At 43.7% G+C, this 20,466-nt stretch overlaps 1 protein-coding gene across 1 annotated transcript in view; it reads right to left on the bottom strand.

The window, feature by feature from the left end:
* prdm15 (PR domain containing 15) overlaps nucleotides 1-20,466 on the bottom strand; it is a 40,597-nt gene that overhangs the window by 5,462 nt on the left and 14,669 nt on the right. The window contains exons 11-24 of the mRNA XM_063204194.1: nucleotides 19,865-19,959; nucleotides 19,527-19,614; nucleotides 17,987-18,154; nucleotides 17,026-17,120; nucleotides 14,776-14,907; nucleotides 13,813-13,956; nucleotides 13,148-13,311; nucleotides 12,370-12,449; nucleotides 9,337-9,456; nucleotides 8,918-9,049; nucleotides 8,577-8,660; nucleotides 7,663-7,838; nucleotides 6,723-6,800; nucleotides 1,888-2,106 (exon numbers count right to left, since the gene is read on the bottom strand). Of these exons, the coding sequence (XP_063060264.1) occupies nucleotides 1,888-2,106; nucleotides 6,723-6,800; nucleotides 7,663-7,838; nucleotides 8,577-8,660; nucleotides 8,918-9,049; nucleotides 9,337-9,456; nucleotides 12,370-12,449; nucleotides 13,148-13,311; nucleotides 13,813-13,956; nucleotides 14,776-14,907; nucleotides 17,026-17,120; nucleotides 17,987-18,154; nucleotides 19,527-19,614; nucleotides 19,865-19,959 (1,775 nt within the window). The remainder of the gene's footprint in view (nucleotides 1-1,887; nucleotides 2,107-6,722; nucleotides 6,801-7,662; nucleotides 7,839-8,576; nucleotides 8,661-8,917; nucleotides 9,050-9,336; nucleotides 9,457-12,369; nucleotides 12,450-13,147; nucleotides 13,312-13,812; nucleotides 13,957-14,775; nucleotides 14,908-17,025; nucleotides 17,121-17,986; nucleotides 18,155-19,526; nucleotides 19,615-19,864; nucleotides 19,960-20,466) is intronic.

The following is a 20,466-nucleotide window of genomic DNA, read 5'->3' as shown; positions in this document are numbered from 1 at the left end:
ACGGTTCGGTTCATATCACGGTGTCAAGGTCACGGTTTTCGGTTCTCTACGATTCTTTTTTTTCAGTTCATGATAAATGGTGCACTGGGAATATTAAACAATATTTATATAACTGCAGTTATAAAGTGATGATGCGCAAGTTGAATTTGACCTTTCGCATGTGTCTGAGAACTGCCTATTGTGCTAACCTGCGCTTGCACTTAAACTGTCGTCAGTTGATGTGAGCTGTCTGAGCGTTCCAAATGCCCTCTTTCAATTGGCTAATAGAATCGGACTTATCACTAAATATCCTACATATGGTTTGTATAGGCTTATAATGTGAAAATGGTGTGATTTTAATTGTGTCATCCTCTGATTGGTCTTATACGCTAATGTTTTAATCAGAGAGACTGGATAAGATACTCTGTTTTACATATTTTTCTGGGCAGTACATGAATTGCGGTTTGCGATGGATTGCACGGTTTGGTTCGGTTTGTGTGTGAATTGTGCGGTTTCGGTTTTCCGTGCGGTTTGTGCCATCCCTACCCTGGCGACGTACCCAGCACAGCCTTCGACAAGCCATTCTGTAGTGAAGGGGAGTAGAGTTGCCCAGCTGGGACTCGAACCCAGACCTTCTGGGGTAGTAAACCGGGGCTCTGACCGCTACACCAAAGAGCCAGGCTCCTTGGCATGTTAGTCAGAACACACCCACAACCCTAGTGATGGTCACTCCATCACACATTCACTTTGTGAAACCGGTCGAATGTGAAGGCTGTTATCCCGCTCACCTGCCATTATGGTATGGCACTTTTTAACCCATTGATGCCTAAGGCACCTGCAAAAAAGGGTGCTGAATGCCTAAGCCCTTTTTAAGAAAAGCTGCCCTCAGCCTATAAAAACCGAAATATCTCAGCCTCTGAAGCACATGAAAACATGCAATAAGAAGGCATTTAAACGCTAAGACCCTCATCTTCCATTAGAATGTGTTCATTAATCTCAAAGAAACAACGATTTTTAATAAAGTTGTCTCAAATCTCATGAGCCTGAATGGTGCATAATGCAGCTCCAGGCGCCAGGGCCAACGTTGCACAACACAACATCAGGCATCAATGGCTTAAAATCCATTACTGTCTATTAAGTTGTAGGAACCATGCCAACTGCACAAGAGTCTTGTGAGCAAGATGGACGCATCGCGTCAAGCGCGCAAACGAAGTTAGTTGCATCTAGAATCTTCGTTTGGAAAGGCGGCGTCGTTTGATTATTTAATTTTCCGCGTTCAACACAGACCTGTTGTATGCTCTGCACGGCCGAGCTGGTCTCGTCCCCAACCGTCCCCACAAAGTCAGGGTTGTTAGATACTTCAGTAATGGGTTAACGGTTAAGGATTCCGGACATATTCAAAAGACACATGTCATCATGCATAGGCGTATCTATGACGCGCTCATTGGAACCCACTATCGCGTGTGTCCAATACGCATTTTCAAGTTAAGTCGTGCTCCACAATGCCCTGTGACAGGTTAGGTTTAGGGAGAGTTTTGGTTTTGGCACAATTTAGGTAGAAATTCGCCTAATCTCGCTGTTCTTGGCAAAAGTAAAGCAGCAGAAACATTGCTTTACTGACAGGTTAGGTTTAGGGGTGGTTTTGGTTAGGGCACAGCAAAGCATATTTGCGTTTAGTAACAGAAATGCGCTGTGACAAACAAAATCGCTGACACGGCGGGAAAACTGTGCAAACCTCGTCACGTGTCAAAAGTGCATGAAAGCGCTTTACCGTTGCGTTGAGGAGCACGCTTTAACTTCAAAATGCGTCGCACCAGCACGCTGAATGCACTAGCGTGCGATACATACGCTAAAGCATGATGACAGCCTGTTCAAAAGACACATTTCATCTGGACTTTTTCCACAGACCTGTTGTATGCTCTGCACGGCCGAGCTGGTCTCGTCCCCAACCGTCCCTACAAAGTCGGCGGCTCCTTTGGCTGTGAAGTCGGCGTACTCGTCGGAGTCGGAGCTGAGTTCGGGGGGGCCCTCTGGTGGGGGCAGCAGCTTCTGTTTCTTCCTGGAGGGGCGAGAGGCGCGCGCCGGCTTCTCTCCCGCCAGAGACGACTTCTCCAGGGTCAGGCCGGGCTGTGGGCCACATTAGATTAGATTAGATTAGATAACTTTTATTGGTACCCAAAGGTAGATTTGATTTGCAGCCAAGGCATCTCCACTCATACGAACAATTCAGAACATTTAGGACACACATAACTTACAAGCAACCCACAATAAACATTTAGACCAGTGTTTCTCAAAGCGGGGCGTAAGCCCCCCTGGGGGGGCACGGAGGCATCTCAGGGGGGGGGCGTGTGACATCTAATTTTGGGTTTTTCCCCCCCAAGGAAATGATTTCCTGTCTAAATGATTTCGAGTCTAAAGCCCTCACCAACATGATTAATTGTCATGAATTTGAATAGCATAGGAAATGAACACACATCTGCATTCGACTGCAGTCCCTCTTTGTTTAATATGACCAGTCACCTTTCCTTTGATTCTGTGCACCGATCGCAAAATCAGTCTGCTCGAATAGGCTACCACTGTTGCTTTTGAGGGGAGGGAGCATTCAAACCTAGCCTGGGCGAATAGCCGACTGTTGACTCCGTCAATCAGTCTGGCAAAAGCCATGAGGAATCCGTCTCCGTGGACGATGGGAGATGGTCTGATCTTACTCTATCGTTTGAATTAATTGAAGTTCCAAATAAAACCCATATTGTGCTTTATTAGCATGCCTGTTAAGTTATAGCGTCGCAAAAGCATACAAATAACAAAACGAAAGTGTGAATATAGTTACCATAACCAATCAGTAACGGAGCTCACGGGTGAGTTCTACGTCACCACTCTCAACTGTTTGCTGATTGGCGAAACACTGAGAGAACCGAGCTCGAGGCTTTTGCCAGACGATGTGCGGAGCCAAAATCTTTGGGTGGAGTACATGGATGGCGTCGCCAGGCTAATTCAAACCCTCTAAAGGGGGGAATGATGGAAAAGGTTTGAGAACCACTGGTTTAGACAATACCAAAAGTAGCCTAGTGCAAAAGAAAGAGCTTAGATAAATTGGTCTTTGTCGACTGACTCAGTCCTGATGAAAACCATACTATGGCCAAAACATGTTGGCTTTTTGAATGAATCAACCAGTGTATTAGCCAGTGTATTAGCCAGTATATTATTAGCTAGTGTATTATTAGCCAGTGTATTAGCCAGTGTATTAGCCAGAGTATTAGCCAGTGTATTAGCCAGTGTATTAGCCAGTGTATTAGCCAGTGTATTAGCCAGAGTATTAGCCAGAGTATTAGCCAGAGTATTAGCCAGTGTATTAGCCAGTGTATTAGCCAGTGTATTAGCCAGTGTATTAGCCAGTGTATTAGCCAGTGTATTAGCCAGTGTATTAGCCAGTGTATTAGCCAGTGTATTAAAGCCATTTTAACATGGCACGGTGTACTGTCTATATGAGCTACCCGTCGAGATGTGATTCTCTTCGCTACTGAGCATGTGCACGCATGTGCACACCCTCGCGTTGGTTTTAGCGGGTGATTGCCCATCGAATTGTGAGACCGCAAGTTACGATAGGATCCCCTGAGACTGTCAACTTTAGTGACTCAAAATGTAGTCTATGTCCTCCTGAGTCGCGGTGGTTTTCGCGGGTGAGTGCCCATCGAATTGTGAGACCGCAAGTTACATAGGATCCCCTGAGACTGTCAACTTTAGTGACTCAAACTGTAGTCTATGTCCTCCTGAGGTTACCACCAGTCATCCATAGTCTAGGAAAACGGGAAATAGCGTGGATCATCCAGCAAATCATTGGAAAATCTGCCAAATAGCGTGGCCTCTAACATTTGCTACTTTGTTGCCTAGGCCTAACCTTAATCGCTCACACACTCAGCCTCGAACATTGTAACATCGATCAGAAAATACTATTTATGTAGAGGAGGCGTTCTCATTGCAAAATGGAAAAAAATCGCCACCTCTGATTGAGCTGTCAAAATGCTCCCTCCACCCTTTTCACTCAAGAATTTGAATCGACTGCATTGTAAAATGCCTGAACATGGTAATAAGAAATGCACTGGTGGGGATGTTATGAAAATATGATTCCGGTCATTAAAAGACAGACATCTGCCAAAACAAAGCCACAATACATATCTGCTATCTGGGAATATCTAGCGCGCTTGTTTAGCCTATCCCCATAGCACATGATTTCATGTGGGTCATTCCACGCCAAATCAACAAGAGCCCGCACACTTAGGTCTCAAAAAATTCTGAAAATATTACTGAGTGTACCCATGGTACTTAAGAGAAACACTGTTACTTTATTTGAATGTAAGATGTATACTCTCCATGTTACAGCCAATTTCACTGGGGGAGGGGGGCGCCCATTTTGTTCACACTCTTTTTTTTGTCAAAGTTCACAAGCCCGTACCTTAAGAACTAAACCATGTAGGAAGCTCAAATTTGGCATGCTGGTACATAGATAGGAATAGTTTGTTGCAAAACTGTCAGTTTTGGTCTGTATGATCCTGCATCGTCATGGCATTCCCTCAAAGATGATACAAATTGTACTGGAGTTTTTGGCTGTGCTCTGTTTAGGCCTTCAGAAGACATATTTGTGCCCAACATAGCCTCATGATTTTTTTCCCTTGTAGATACAAGTAGAAACACTCCCATAAAAATCTATAAATAGAAAGGAAACCCCTTCGGTGTTTGACCAGAAGACCTCACAAGTCTGACAAATCATTTTGGGTGTCATTTTCAGAGCACCAGAACACCTTGTGGGATTGTCCACAGATTTTTATTTTATATTTTTCTTCATTCTCCATGAAGTCTTCTTTTTAAAAATGCCAATGAGACTTGTCTTATGTGATGTTTTCTTTTGTAATTTCCACCCTATACATGGGCAAAATGCAAAAAGAGAGCAACATGATTTCGATAACATTTAATGTAAAGGCTAAATAATCAAATGCAAATTTTGCCCAGACATGATCACCCGAGAGTCCCTGTGCAGGGGTGCAGGTATCCCTTTCAATTTAAATGATTTCAGGAGCGTTCAATGTGGGAGCAGGTTCGCACACCAAAAGAGACAGTAGGTCAGGCACAAGGAGTCATGTTGTTACTTTTTTTGACCAGCAGATGGCAGCGGAAGAAACGCATAGAAAACATATTGCCCTCAATGTGCATGTTGCCCATGTTCAGGTTGGAAATTACAAAAGAAAACATCACATAAGACAAGTCTCATTTGCATTTTTAAAAAGAAGAATTCATGGAGAATGAAGAAAAAAATAAAATAAAAATCTGTGGACAATCCCACAAGGGGTTCTGGAGCTCTGAAAATGACACCCAAAATGATTTGTCAGACTTGTGAGGTCTTCTGGTCAAACACTAATGGGGTTTCCTTTCTATTTATAGATTTTTATGAGAGTGTTGCTACTTGTCTCTACAAGGGAAAAAAATCAAGAGGCTATGTTGGGCACAAATATGTCTTCTGAAGGCCTAAACAGAGCACAGCCAAAAACTCCAGTACAATTTGTATCATCTTTGAGGGAATGCCATGACGATTCAGGATCATACAGACCAAAACTGACAGTTTTGCAACAAACTATTCCTATCTATGTACCAGCATGCCAAATTTGAACTTCCTACATGGTTTAGTTATTGAGCTACGGGCTTGTGAACTTTGACAAAAAAAAGAGTGTGAACAAAATGGGCACCCCCCTCCCCCAGTAAAATTGGCTGTAACATGGAGAGTATACATCTTACATTCAAATAAATGTACAGTGTTTCTTTTAAGTACCATGGGTACACTTGGTAATATTTTCAGAATTTTTTGAGACCTAAGTACGCGGGCTCTTGTTGATTTGGCGTGGAATGACCCATGTGGCAATTTGCCTTGCGAGCCCACGTCGCATTGAAACCAAACCAACAGCAAATGACTGCATTAAACAACCCGTAGCCAGGCCCTGATCCCAAACACTTTCTCCAGTATTTGCGCAAACTCAACTCAGTCTCTTTCATATGGCACGTGCTCAAACGAGAGGCTCACGGTTTTTTAGTGGTCAGCAGCCGCACATTCTTATTAAACTCCGCACGAACGATTGCACACAACTGTCCGTTAAATAAACAAAGTAATGGTTATTAAAACAGTCCGATTGAAACGCCTTCCGAGGAAAATCAAGGTCGCTCATTTAGATGAGGCATCGCAAATCGATAGAACACCACTATCGAATAGGGCGACCGGTCGCTCATCTCGACGAGGCAACACATCTCGACAGAACAACGGCCCTCTGCACTGTTCCCTTGGGGCTTCGTTTGGGCGCTGCCCCCTTTTGTATTCATGTGCAATTCAGCCATGCAATTCAGCCATGCAATTCAGCCATGCAATTCAGCCATGCAATTCAGCCATGCAATTCACCCATGCAATTCAGCCATGCAATTCACCCATGCAATTCACCCATGCAATCTCCTTGTAGATATGCCATTGTAATAGGTTGCTATGGGCACCTAACATGACCAGGTTCCGGTCTGTCTAAAGGGGCGTGTCATAATACTCCTAGCATTGAATAGAACAGTCCTTAGGTCTGCCTAAAGGGGATCCCCCCCCCGGCAATAATAGAACCCGGAAACAATGGGCCAATGGAACCTCTCTCTCTACTCTCTCTGATATAGTGGTGTAAGCAGAGACGGTGTGGTGTGCCACCATGATCCCATGACCAGACCTGCACGATGCTGATGGTGGAGGCGTCTATGGTGGAGGTCCCGAGGCTGTCAAACTCATCGATCCTCACCATCACCACCTGTTACACAGTCACACAACAACAACAACAACACGAATTAGCATTAACAAGCTGTTTAAAGTGTGTGTGTGTGTGTGTGTGTGTGTGTGTGTGTGTGTGTGTGTGTGTGTGTGTGTGTGTGTGTGTGTGTGTGTGTGTGTGTGTGTGTGTGTGTGAGGTACATCTTCTTCACCTCGGGGTGATGCACTGACAGTGTCAGTTCAAGGATGCGCATGTGGACACCTTGGTGTGTGTGTGTGTGTGTGTGTGTGTGTGTGTGTGTGTGTGGTTACCTCAGGGTGTTTCCTCCTCATGTGTCGGTTCATGGAGGCGCGCGTGGACACCTTGGTGTGTGTGTGTGTGTGTGTGTGTGTGTGGTTACCTCTGGGTGTTTTCTCCTCATGTGCTTATTCATGGAGGCACGCGTGGACACCTTGGTGTGTGTGTGTGTGTGTGTGTGTGTGTGTGTGGTTACCTCTGGGTGTTTTCTCCTCATGTGCTTATTCATGGAGGCACGCGTGGACACCTTGGTGTGTGTGTGTGTGTGTGTGTGTGTGTGTGTGTGTGTGTGTGTGTGTGTGTGGTTACCTCGGGGTGCTTCCTCCTCATGTGTCGGTTCATAGAGGCGCGCGTGGACACCTTGGTGTGTGTGTGTGTGTGTGTGTGTGTGTGTGTGTGTGTGTGTGTGTACCTCTGGGTGTTTTCTCCTCATGTGTCGGTTCATGGAGGCGCGCGTGGACACCTTGGGGTGTGTGTGTGTGTGTGTGTGTGGTTACCTCTGGGTGTTTTCTCCGCATGTGCCTGTTCATGGAGGCGCGCGTGGACACCTTGGTGTGTGTGTGTGTGTGTGTGTGTGTGTGTGTGTGTGTGTGTGTGTGGTTACCTCTGGGTGTTTTCTCCGCATGTGCCTGTTCATGGAGGCGCGCGTGGACACCTTGGTGCCACACAGGTGGCAGCTCTGGGCCTCCACCTTCTCGTGCGTCAGCTGCATGTGTTTCTGGAGCATGTACTCGGTCACATACTTCTTATCACACACCGCACACGACCACGTCTTACCCACTAGAGAAGGAGGGAGGGAGAGAGGGAGAGGAAGGGGGGGGAGGGGGAGAGAGAGAGAGAGAGAAAGAAAGAGAGAGAGAGAGAGAGAGAGAGAGAGAGAGAGAGAGAGAGAGAGAGAGAGAGAGAGAGAGAGAGATAGGCTGTGAGATTGTGTGTCTCCATGGTAACTAACCTGTGTGTGTATGAGCTTGTGTGTCTCCATGGTTACCTGTGTGTATGAGTTTGTGTGTCTCCATGGCTACCTGTGTGTATGAGATTGTGTGTCTCCATGGTAACTGACCTGTGTGTATGAGTTTGTGTGTCTCCATGGTTACCTGTGTGTATGAGCTTGTGTGTCTCCATGGTTACCTATGTGTATGAGTTTGTGTGTCTCCATGGTTACCTATGTGTATGAGTTTGTGTGTCTCCATGGTAACTAAACTGTGTACGTATGAGTTTGTGTGTCTCCGTGGTTACCTGTGTGTGTGAGTTTGTGTGTCTCCGTGGTTACCTGTGTGTATGAGTTTGTGTGTCTCCATGTTTACCTATGTGTATGAGTTTATGTGTCTCCATGGTAACTAACCTGTGTGTATGAGCTTGTGTGTCTCCATGGTAACTAACCTGTGTGTGTATGAGCTTGTGTGTCTCCATGGTTGCCTGTGTCTATGAGTTTGTGTGTCTCCGTGGTTACCTGTGCGTATGAGTTTGTGTGTCTCCGTGGTTACCTGTGCGTATGAGTTTGTGTGTCTCCGTGGTTACCTGTGTGTATGAGTTTGTGTGTCTCCATGGTGTTCCTCTCACTGAAGGTCTTTCCACACAGCTCACACATGAAGTCCTTTATACCTGAAAACACAATACCACACACACACTAGTAAGTCCTTTATACTTTATACTTTAGATCCTTTATACCTGCACATTGCACACACAGTATCACACACAATATTACACATATTATTAACACAGACTATTACTTAACAAACACAAGTGATTTATTGACACTGCAATGCAACTTTTAGATAAGGGAGAAGATAGATAGAGAAGAAAGAAAGAAAGAAAGATTGAGGTGTCTCTTGTATTTGTCAGTATTTTCTTTTATTTACCTGTGTGCCTCTTGTAGTGTTTGAGCATGTTGACCTTCTGGGCGAACTTGCGGTTGCACTCTTTACACTCGTACTCCTTAATACCCTTATGCAGCTTCATGTGGTGACGAAGAGCATGCTTAGTCTTCATGCCTAGAGGAGAGAGAGAGAGAGAGAGAGAGAGAGAGAGAGAGAGAGAGAGAGAGAGAGAGAGAGAGAGAGAGAGAGAGAGAGAGAGAGAGAGAGAGAGAGAGAGAGAGAGAGAGAGAGAGAGAGAAAGAGAGAGAGAGAGAGAGAGAGAGATGGTTTACCTCTACCAGAAGCTTAACTTAACCCGGTTTACTACTTAACCAGCTTCTTAGTAATCCCCCTGTTCATCTTTAATGAATGTTAACACCTGTTCTAGTCAGGTGTGGTTTAGTGTAATGTGATGTGCTCACCTTTTCCGCACTCTGCACAGAGGAAGTCTCGTATGTTGTCGTGTACTCTCAGGTGCTCCTTCAGCATGTCCTTACGGGCAAACGACTTGCCACACTGCTCACAACTATGGCTCTTCACACCTAAAGACAGGAGGAAATGCACATCAATGAACAGTTTATAATCAGGTTTTTGGAGTAAACAGTTCATTCAAATACTCAAATAGACTGAGTAAACAGTTAAATAATAATCGGTTTATTGCAGTTATCGTTTTATGTGAAATCCGATTCGCACAGGTACATTTTTGATTAATAAACTGATATCTCAAGACATGTTAACACCTTGAACAGGTTATTATCGTGTTATTGACATTCTGTAGAGATAAGTAGCCAGTCACAAGCCTTGAATTCCAGTTTCATGTCACACACTTGAGTGGTACACATGCAACCGACAGACTGCATGTAAACAAACGATGAACATGCTCCAATAACCTGTTCATTCCAATAACCAGATGACTGTGGTAATGTGAATGAGGTCAATGAGGAAATAGAAAATGCCTCACAGCTGTGGCTGTTCACACCTATAGGCCTGAGCAAATAGACTTTACTGATCAACAAAACAACGCAGACATGCCCCAATTCATATAATTGATATACAGTATTTTGTAATGGAAGATCCCATGTCTGACGACTTTTCAACACAAATTGTACAATCAACCACTAATGAGTGAAGTGGAGAGTAGAGTCAATCAGAAAGTGTTCATTGTACAACCTCTCTTTGAGTACCATAAAAAGCTGTACACAAATTAGATGTACTGTTATTGTTACAGATTCAGCATTGGCTACGTTTACATGACATTTTTCAAATCAAATAATTCCGTCCAGTTTACTTTGATCATTCATTTAATTCCAAATTGTGAAGCGTTAACAGGACATTTTCAAAGCGGAATTGACCTTTGTTCAGACTTAGCCCTTGTGTTGTGTTCATAAGCTGCATACACCTATGGTGTTCGGGTCATTTTTGACTCGTGATAACAAAACTCAGCTATAAAATACCTAAAAACACTAGTTATCATCAAATATTGTTTTTCATCTCATGGCTAACTTGGTATGTATTCATATCCATGGAAATATTACTTGATGTATTCATCTTTTTGACTTTAAAGATCTTTTATATTACATTATGCAAATCGTTTTTGATGACCAAAACTATTAAAATCTGCATAAATTCACTATTAATACCTCCCAAAGTGATACAATTAGTGATTATGTTGTCCATGTATTACAGCTGATATGAGAGTACAACAATCCCCAAATTTATTTTATTAGTTTTTCTCTAATATTAAAAAATATCATCAAGAGTGGCATTTGTGGTGTTCGGGTCCAAACCAACCCAAAGAGATTTATAGCAGGATAAAGACCAAATGTCAACTAAATTAGTTTTTCAGTGCATAAAATTAATGTTTAAATATGTTGACTTGGTGTTTTTCAATATTTATATGATTTTAGTGTGGTAAATATACAAAATAACAATTCTGTCAGAGTCACAGCTATTCCGCCAATCCAATGCAAAGGTATTGGAAATGAACACCTCAATGAACATGAAAAAAGTCACACTATTCATCTGAATCCCCTATGCCATGAACATGGACCATTATGTCATTGCCACATCAACTTTATGGAAAGTATAAGACCAGTTCTACAGGTTTGGGTGCCATTACGAATTTTTGATACGTTTTTTTGGAAAAAATAATCTACAAAAATGTATTTTGAAAGCAAATGTGCAAAAAATCTAATTATACAATGCAGAAATGGATTCCCTGACCATGACAACATATGAGTAGACACCAGAAATACATCTGTACTCCTTTCACAACAGGAGATATGACATATTGTAGTGTATGGGACTGTCCAGTGGCCATATTGGATTTGTAATGTCAAAAAGCTGGCAAAAAAAAGTTCAGGCGAGAAATATATTTTCCTCACCATAAATCACCAAACTGAAGACAAAGGGCAACCAACAGCTTTTCAGAAATGCATAAAACAACCAAAAATCTATACCGGGTCAATTTTGACCCCCGAACACCACAGATGTAACTTTTTTTTTTTTGGACCTTTAAAATTTACTAAAATGATAAAACATATTTTTTTGTGTTGAAATGATTGTGACTGAGGATTAGATGAAGCCTTATTCCAAGAAAATAAAAGAAAGTGTGTTTTTTTCACACTAAAACTTGAAAACGGGTCAAAAATGACCCGAACACAACATAAGGGTTAAATGGAGTTAATTCTGAAATAACTGCCTCATGTTAACATAGCCATTGACAGACGAACTGCATTTATTGTCATTTAACAGGGGCAGTCTGGTTTTTGGATGACAGCAAGGGCATAGTACAGAGTGCTGAGTCATATTCTTTCTGTGGCCTCAGTTGTACAGTAATGCGTAGGGCTGGGTTCAAAAGATCGATCTGCAATTCAATATCGATTCATGATTGAAAATTGCAATATCGATTCACAACTTTGTGGATCGATCTTTGGCCGATAATTATAGGCGCTATTTTCTCAACCACATCCTGTAGCTCTCTTTCACATTCATGTAGGATACATGCATAAATACACATGGCCTGTTCAAGTAAATAGTGCCAGTCTTTTCCCACCGTTCACTCTAATACCAAGTTTCCTGCTTGCTTCTGTCATACCAAGGTATGTCATGTTTGTGTGGGCGTCAAATGCTGAGATATTTTGGTTTATATAGCCGGTCTTAGAATTCAAGACATAAATGGGTTAAAGTGACAACCCAGCAATACAGAAGATTGACATCGAATCGAATTGAATCGGATCGTGGATCGAATCGGATCGTGACCTTCTGGATCGGAATCGAATCGATCCAGGAAATTTGGATCGATTCCCAGCCCTAGTAATGCGTAATGTAGTGCTTCTGTCTCTTAAAAAGTCAAGGCAACGGTATGTACACTACAGCCTCACCTGTGTGGATTGTAGTGTCTCTGTCTCTTATGAAGTCAAGGTAATGGTATATACAGTACACTGCAGCCTTACCTGTGTGGATGATTTTGTGTCTCTCCAGGTTGCCAATGCTGTTGAAGATCCGCCCACACATTTCACACGGGTGGATATAGCTGTAGGGGTCAAAGACGCAACACACAGGAGAGACACGTGAATAAGAACAATTACCCTTAAAACACACACAGGCACGCACACACACACGGGTCAGAAACACAACACACAGGAGAGACACGGTGAATAAGAAGAATTCCTCTTAACACACACACACACACACACACACACACACACACACACACACGAGAGACACTGTGAAAAAGAAGGATTCCCCTCAGCACACACACGCACGCACGCACGCACGCACACGCGCGCACACACACACACACACACACACACACACACACACACACACACACACACACACACACACACACACACACACACACACACACACACACACACACACACACACACACACACACACACAGACACAATATCCCAAAATATAGTGTAATATAGTGCAGGGTAGCTGCTCTCGGTGGATGACGAGGTGGACTGTAACCAATACCCTGTTCCTAAATAACTGCAGTGTAATATAATGTGGACTGTAACCAATACCCTGCTCCTGCAGTGTAATGTAGTGTGGACTGTAACCAGTACCCTGTTCCTAAATAACTGCAGTGTAATGCAGCTTACCGCTGTACAGCAGGGTCAGGTAGCTGCTCGCGGTGGATGACGAGGTGGGCTGTAACCAATACCCTATTCCTAAATAACTACTATGCAATGTAATGTAGTGTAGTGTAATGCAGCTTACCGCTGCACAGCAGGGTCGGGCAGCTGCTCGCGGTGGATGACGAGGTGGGCGTTGTAGGTGGCCTTGAGGGCGAAGCGGCGATTGCAGATGACGCAGCCGTAGCCGCGCTCCTTATGCAGGTCCATGATGTGCTTCAGGTAGTCACGGCCCTTCGCAAACGTCACCTGGGGAGAGGTATAGGCAAGACACACCGGGGAGACGGGTCCTTGGTCATCTTTGTGTGTGTGTGTGTGTGTGTGTGTGTGTGTGTGTGTGTGTGTGTGTCTACCTGGCATTTTTAGCAAGTATATTTGTGGTACTCCTAGCCTTGTGTGTGTGTGTGTGTGTGTGTGTGTGTGTGTGTGTGTGTGTACCTGGCATTTCTTGCATGTGTATCTGTGGTGTTCGGGGTTGTGTGTGTGTGTGTGTGTGTGTGTGTGTGTGTGTGTGTGTGTGTGTGTGTGTGTGTGTGTGTGTGTGTGTGTGTGTGTGTGTACCTGGCATTTCTTGCATGTGTATCTGTGGTGTTCGGGGTTGTGTGTGTGTGTGTGTGTGTGTGTGTGTGTGTGTGTGTGTGTGTGTGTGTGTGTGTGTGTGTGTGTGTGTGTGTGTGTGTGTGTGTGCGCGCGTGCGTGCGTGCGTGCGTGCGTGCGTGCGTGCGTGCGTGCGTGTGTGTGTGTGTGTACCTGGCATTTCTTGCATGTGTATCTGTGGTGCTCTGGGTCGTCTTTGCCGTCTTCCTCGTCTGTGTTGTCGTCGCTGGTTTCCATGGAGATGCCGATCTTCCTGATAAACTCCTCCCTCTCCTGCTCGTCCATCAGAGCAATGTCCTGATCATGAACATAATAATGAATGTGTAGTGCTGTGATTTTCAACCTAGGGGCTGGGGCCCACTGATGTGCCCTGAAGGTATTTCAAGTGGGCCTTGAAATCATTTTCTACAAATTATAATCATATTGTGGTGTGTGTTACTGCTGATTTATGTGAATTTTATTCGTAATCGGGTCAGAGGTGGGCCCGGAACATATGTGACAATTTCGAGTGGGCCCCAAGTTGGAAAAGGTTGGGAACCCCTGGTATAGTGCTTTCTCAACTGACATAATTCACTTAATCATTTGTGTATTCGGTTATATGTTATGCTGTTGGTCATCTCCACTGTTCTGTTCACTTTATAGATGCGGTCCCTTTAAGAGTTCCGATGACGTTTAATGTTGCCGGCTTTTCTGTCATGCGCGGCGCCATGTTTTTAGTCAGTTATAATAACTTAATAAACGCGACTCACAGAGTCTTAATGTGAGAAGTTGTACGGCTCGTTTCTCCGCCTTAAGGCAACTTCCACAAATTAATAACAATTTTCAGCTCGGAGCAGGCTCCACTTTTATGCGATTGTGAAAGTGCTGGCCCATATGCAACTCATTTTTTTTCCAGAAAGATGTACACAGTGTTTTTATTGCACAACCCAGCTTCTTGATGTCAACATTACAAATGTGTTCAGCTTCTAGTGGACATATACAGTACGGTATAGATAACCTTGAAGTGCAAAAGTGTGTGTGTGTGTGCATGTGTGTGGTCAGGTCAGGTCACCTTGACCTTGACCTAGTCGCTTAGGTCACAGCTGTGTGTGTGTGCGTGCGTGTGCGTGTGGTCACCTTGAAGTGTACGTGTATGTGGTCTCGCAGGACGTCGACTCTGAAGAACTTGCGTCCGCAGATCTCACAGGTGTACTTCTTATCTCCGTGGGTCAACAGGTGCTTATTCATGTTGCTCCGGCACGAGAACACCTGGGCAAGAAAGCAGGGACAGATTCAGTGTTGCCAGATGTACAATAATGATCGAATTTGTACCATAATTTTGTAAATTTTGTCCTCTGTTCGATCAAAAAAACATGACGAACTGAAGGACAACTCTGAAGTTATTGTACATTTACAGTGAGGAGAATAAGTATTTGATCCCTTGCTGATTTTGTTGGTTTGCCCACTAATAAAGACATGATCAGTCTTTAATGTTAATGATAATATGTATTCTAATATGGAGAGACAGAATATCAAAAAGAAAATCCAGAAACTAACTCTAAAGAATATATAATAATTGATTTATATTTAATTGAGGGAAATAAGTATTTGATCCCCTGCCAACCATTTAGAGTTCTGATCCCGCAGATCAAATGGCACTTCCAATCAACTTGTTATCTGAACTGAACACACCTGTTAATAGTAACCTGCACAAAAGACACATTGAATCTGCAGAAATCAGTCCATAGAATCAGTCAATCAATCAAACTAAACTCGCCAACATGGGACAGACCACAAAGCTGTCAAAGGATGTCAGGGACAAGATTTTAGAACTCAACAAGGCTGAAATGGGCTCCTGGATATTAAAGAGCAAACTGTTGGTGCATTTCTTCCCAATTTTAGGACATACAAAATGATCATCAATCATCTATCTTAGGCCTGTCTCTGGTTCCATACAAGATTTGACCTTGTGGGAATTAAATAATCAGAAAAAAGGAGATAAAGCACCTTAAAACTGTATGGGAGGACCGAGGAAATTATCTCAAGGCAGCTGGGATCTCAATCACTAAGAAAACTATTGGAAACACTTGATACCACAGCGGATTAAAATCCTGCAGTGCATGTATGGTACCCCGGCTTCAGAAGGAACCTGTTCAGGCTCACCTGAGGTTTGCCAATGAACGTCAAACTGGAATAGGATATGATTGGGAGGTGCTGGAATCAGATGACACCAAAATCAAACTGTTTACTATTAACAAAACTCGATGTGTTTGGAGGAAGAGAAATGCTGCCTATGATCCCAAGAACAACACCTTCTCCAACATCATAAACGAAAGTGGTAACATTATGTTTTGAGGTTGTTTGTCTGGCCAAGACACAGGACAACTTCACATCGTCAAGAAATGAATGGAGGGAGACATGTAAACGTAAAATGCTGCATGCCAACCTCTTTCGCACCACCACTAGACTGAAGGTGGGTCATGGATTGGCCTCCCAAAATGATAATAATCCATAACGTACAGCCCAAGCAACGAAGGAGTAGCTCAAGCAGAAGCACATTAAGGTCATGAAGTGGCCTAGACAGTTTCCAAACATTAACCCTATAATAATCCTGTGAAGGGAACAGAAGCTCCCATTTGGCAAGCTAGAGTCATACAACTTAAGTGATTTAGAGATGATCTGCAAAGAAAAGTGAACAAAAATCCTTTCTAATATATCCACAAACATTGTCATTAACTGAAAGAAACATCTGACCTCTGTATGAGAAAGAAGGGCTTTGCCACCAAGTATTTTGTCTTCTTTGACTAGGGGGGTCAAATACTTATTTTCCTCAATGGATTACAAATCAATTAAAATATATTCTTCAAAGTTATTTTCTGGATTTTCTTTTTGATATTCTGTCCCTCTATATTAGAATACATTTTATCATTAATATTATAGAATGATCATGTCTTTATTAGTGGGCAAACCAACAAAATCAGCAAGGGATCAAATACTTATTCTCCTCACTGTAGATGCCTTGAATTCATTTAGATGCCTCCTCTTCCTCCTCCTGCTCACCTTGCCACATATGGGGCATGCTGAGGGCTCCTTCCCCACCTGGCTCTAACTCTCCTCTTCTTCCTCTACCTCTTCCTCCTCCACCAACACCTCTTCCTCCTCCTCCATCTCTTCCTCCTCCTCCTCTTCTTCTTCCTCCTTGACCTCCTCTTCTTTCTCCTTCACTTCCTCCTCCCCTTCCTCCACCAACACCTCTTCATGCTCTTCCTCCTCCTCCTCCTCTACCAACACCTCTTCATGCTCTTCCTCCTCCTCCTCCTCTACCAACACCTCTTCCTCCTCCTCCTCCTGCTCCCCCCACCTCCTCCTCCTCCTCCACCTCCTCACCTTGCCACATATGGGGCATGCGGAGGGCTCCTTGCGGTACTTGGTATTCTCCTCCCCGCTGGTCTCCAGCTCTTCCCTCCTCAAGCTCTTCGGCCCTGTGGGGGGCAAATCTTCAGTCAACACTCAATTTCTTTCTTTTATGCCTTTAGTTGATAGGACAGTCTGAGATGGTGACAGGAAGCGAGCGGGACAGAGAGACAGGGTGGGATCGGGAAATTACCCGGGCCGGACTCGAACCGGGGTCCCCATGGGCATGCAAGCCCAATTGTGGGGGGCTTAGCGCGCTGCGCCACAGCGCCCCCCCAGTCAACAGTCAATGTCACTCTTGAATCCTGTATTACGTGACTATGACTACAGGTAGAGCCCTGTTAGCCAGGTCGTGCCCTCCTAGTAATGCAACAGCTTCAGCCTTGCTACCAGTCAGGTCAAGAGTCAATGCAAGTACATTCTGAGTTCCCACAAATACGGGAACTCCTCCCACTTTGTTGGGAAGCACACAAGAGGCCATTTGGGAAATGCCGTTTGGGAAATATTAATTGAGTTATGCTCTTGGTCAGACCAAGTCTCGACAAGGTTTTGAAAGTCGAGGATAATCAGGCTAGAGCCCTGGCACCTTCTGCATTTGGGTACCAAAGTAGCTCCGGCTAAGTTGGCTTTGCTGAAGATCAGAGATTCCATCCTTACTTACTAGTGTCAATGCTCTACTCTCCTACATTGGTGTGTGTGTGTGTGTGTGTGTGTGTGTGTGTGTGTGTGTGTGTGTGTGTGTGTGTGTGTGTGTGTGTGTGTGTGTGTGTGTGTGTGTGTGTGTGTGTGTGTGTGTGTGTGTGTGTTCCCTGTGCCTCACCCTTGAGGTGTCTCCTCTGGTGTGTGTGTGTGTGTGTGTGTGTGTGTGTGTGTGTGTGTGTGTGTGTGTATGTGTGTGTATGTGTGTGTCTGCGTGTGCGTGCGTGCGCCTCACCCATGACGTGTCGTCGCTGGTGGTCCTGCATGACGTCCTTGCGGTAGAACATCTTGTTGCAGACCTGGCATGCGTACAGCTTCTCCCCATGCTTCTTCTTGTGCTTCGACAGGTTGCTATTGGTCGAGAAGAACCGCGAGCAGATCTCACATTGGAACGTCTTGTCGTCTACGCAAAACAAACACAAGCAGAAATAAACAAACAAACCAAAATATATTACGTTAAAAAATCACACTTTCACTTTCAGAATGTATTGTCACATACAGAAACCCACAACACAAGCAGCAAACAAACATACAACACAACTATAAAGATTTATGGACACGATCACATCTTGTTCTGCAATGTCATTAAAGGCCCGTCTCAGACAACCAAGCAATCATGAACATACTGTACAGTACACAGTAGGGATGGCACAAACCGCACCGAAAACCGAAACCGTACAATTCACACACATACCGAACCGAACCGTGCAATCCATCGCAAACCGCAATTCATGTACTGCCCAGAAAAATATGTAAAACAGAGATTCTAGGAGTATCTTATCCAGTCTCTCTGATTAAAACATTATAACGTATAAGACCAAATCAGAGGATGACACAATTAAAATCACACCATTTTCACATAATAAGCCTATACAAACCATATGTAGGATATTTAGTGATAAGTCTGATTCTATTAGCCAGTGCACCATTTATCATAAACTAAAAAAAAAAAGAACCGTAGAGAACCGAAAACCGTGATCTTGACACCGCGATGAGAACCGAACCGTGAATTTTGTGAACCGTACCACCCCTAGTACAGAGCAGTGGAGGCATTTATACAGCAGTTCTCTCCCAGTTCAGACAGGACTGACATTAGGCATTCATTACCTGGCCCCTGGAGTTAGGCCAGGTATTTCACTAGCCATGCCTGTCTGTCTGTCTGTCTGTCTGTCTGCCTGCATATCTGCCTCTCTGCCTGCCTGCCTTCCAGAAGCCGCCTTCAGGGGGGCGCCAAAACACACAACATCAATGACTTTGAATTTTGGGCACAGTTGTCAGGTGGTACAACGGCAGCTAATGCCCATAAATGAATTAGTAATTGGTAATAAATGTACTGCAATAAATATGCTTCTCAGAGAATCCACTAAAACCAAATAAAAATAATTCAATCCATACAATAGTGGCTTTAGGTCTGGTTGCACCCCCCTGATTTGTGCTACTACTAAAATGTCATTGACCCATATAAAGATTTATACACGGCTCTGAACATCATGTGCATGTGGTGGTGTACAGGCGACCAGGTTGCCATCTCTGAGTGCTCTTGTTTTCATGGCAACGTTTACATGACGCTTTAAAATCCGAATTAAATAGCTCCGTCGAGTTCGCGCATTGAACTTCCATTTAAGTGTTTACATGACGCTTTCAAAGCAGAATTAAGCTTTATCCAGAATTTGAAGTTAATTAATGAAGTAAATTGAGTTTTAATTCTGAATTACATGTCTCGTGTAAATGAGGCCAATGTTAAGCAGCTAGTGGGGTTAAGAGGGCCTCCTCACCTGTTCTGCAGTTATGGAACTTTAGCGCGTTTTCGACCCGGAAGAACTTCTCACAGGTGTTACACTGGTACCTGTGCTCCACATCCGACTGAGGAAATACATCAAAACAAATAGAAAAACACGCTGAAGTCAACATGCACATTCGTGAAAAGCACTCAATATAAAAATACTGAAAAGCTCTGCTTAATATATGCACGCACACGCAGTTTTACTCAAACACACCCACACACACCCACCCACACCCACCCACACACACACATACAAACACACACACACACACACACACACACACACACACACGCACGCACACACACACGCACACACGCACACACACACACCTCGTTCTTGCTGTGCTTGTAGGAGATGTGTTGCTTCAGGCTCTCCTTCCGACTGAACATCTTCTCGCACTCGTCACATTTGAAGAGTTTGTCACCTGGGTCGGATTACACAAGCAATACAGTATCACTTTACTCACTCTGATGGCAAAGCGAAGCATAACAACTTTCATAGACTTCCGTCTGAAATAGGAGAGCATAAAAGCATTTCAGACTCTGTTGCCATCTGGACTCAAAGGTTCTTCACAATGAGTCACTTGGTGAGCATCGGTTCCCTAGAACACTCATCGCTTTAGAATAAGGTTCTTCTAATAAGCGTTTATATTCACTAGTAAGCAGGTAGTAATACCCTTACAAGTGCCCAATAACACGCTTATTAACTTTGTTAACATGCTTATTAACGTTGTTAACATCTGATGAGTAACTTTATTTGAGTAAAAGCATGAAAATCGTTACAAATGGCAACCATCTTGACGCCTCCATATCTAGTATTAGTCAGCATATCAAGATGGATATGTGTACCGATTTAAATAATAAGACAAAAAAAATAAACCACTATAAACACATAATAAGCAGCTTATAAGATGTTAACAAAGTTAATAAGC

This window comes from Engraulis encrasicolus, chromosome 7, assembly GCF_034702125.1.
Source record: "Engraulis encrasicolus isolate BLACKSEA-1 chromosome 7, IST_EnEncr_1.0, whole genome shotgun sequence".
Lineage (NCBI taxonomy): Eukaryota > Metazoa > Chordata > Actinopteri > Clupeiformes > Engraulidae > Engraulis > Engraulis encrasicolus.
Note: the sequence above shows the minus strand (reverse complement) of the source record. Positions and strands in the feature narration are given on the sequence as shown.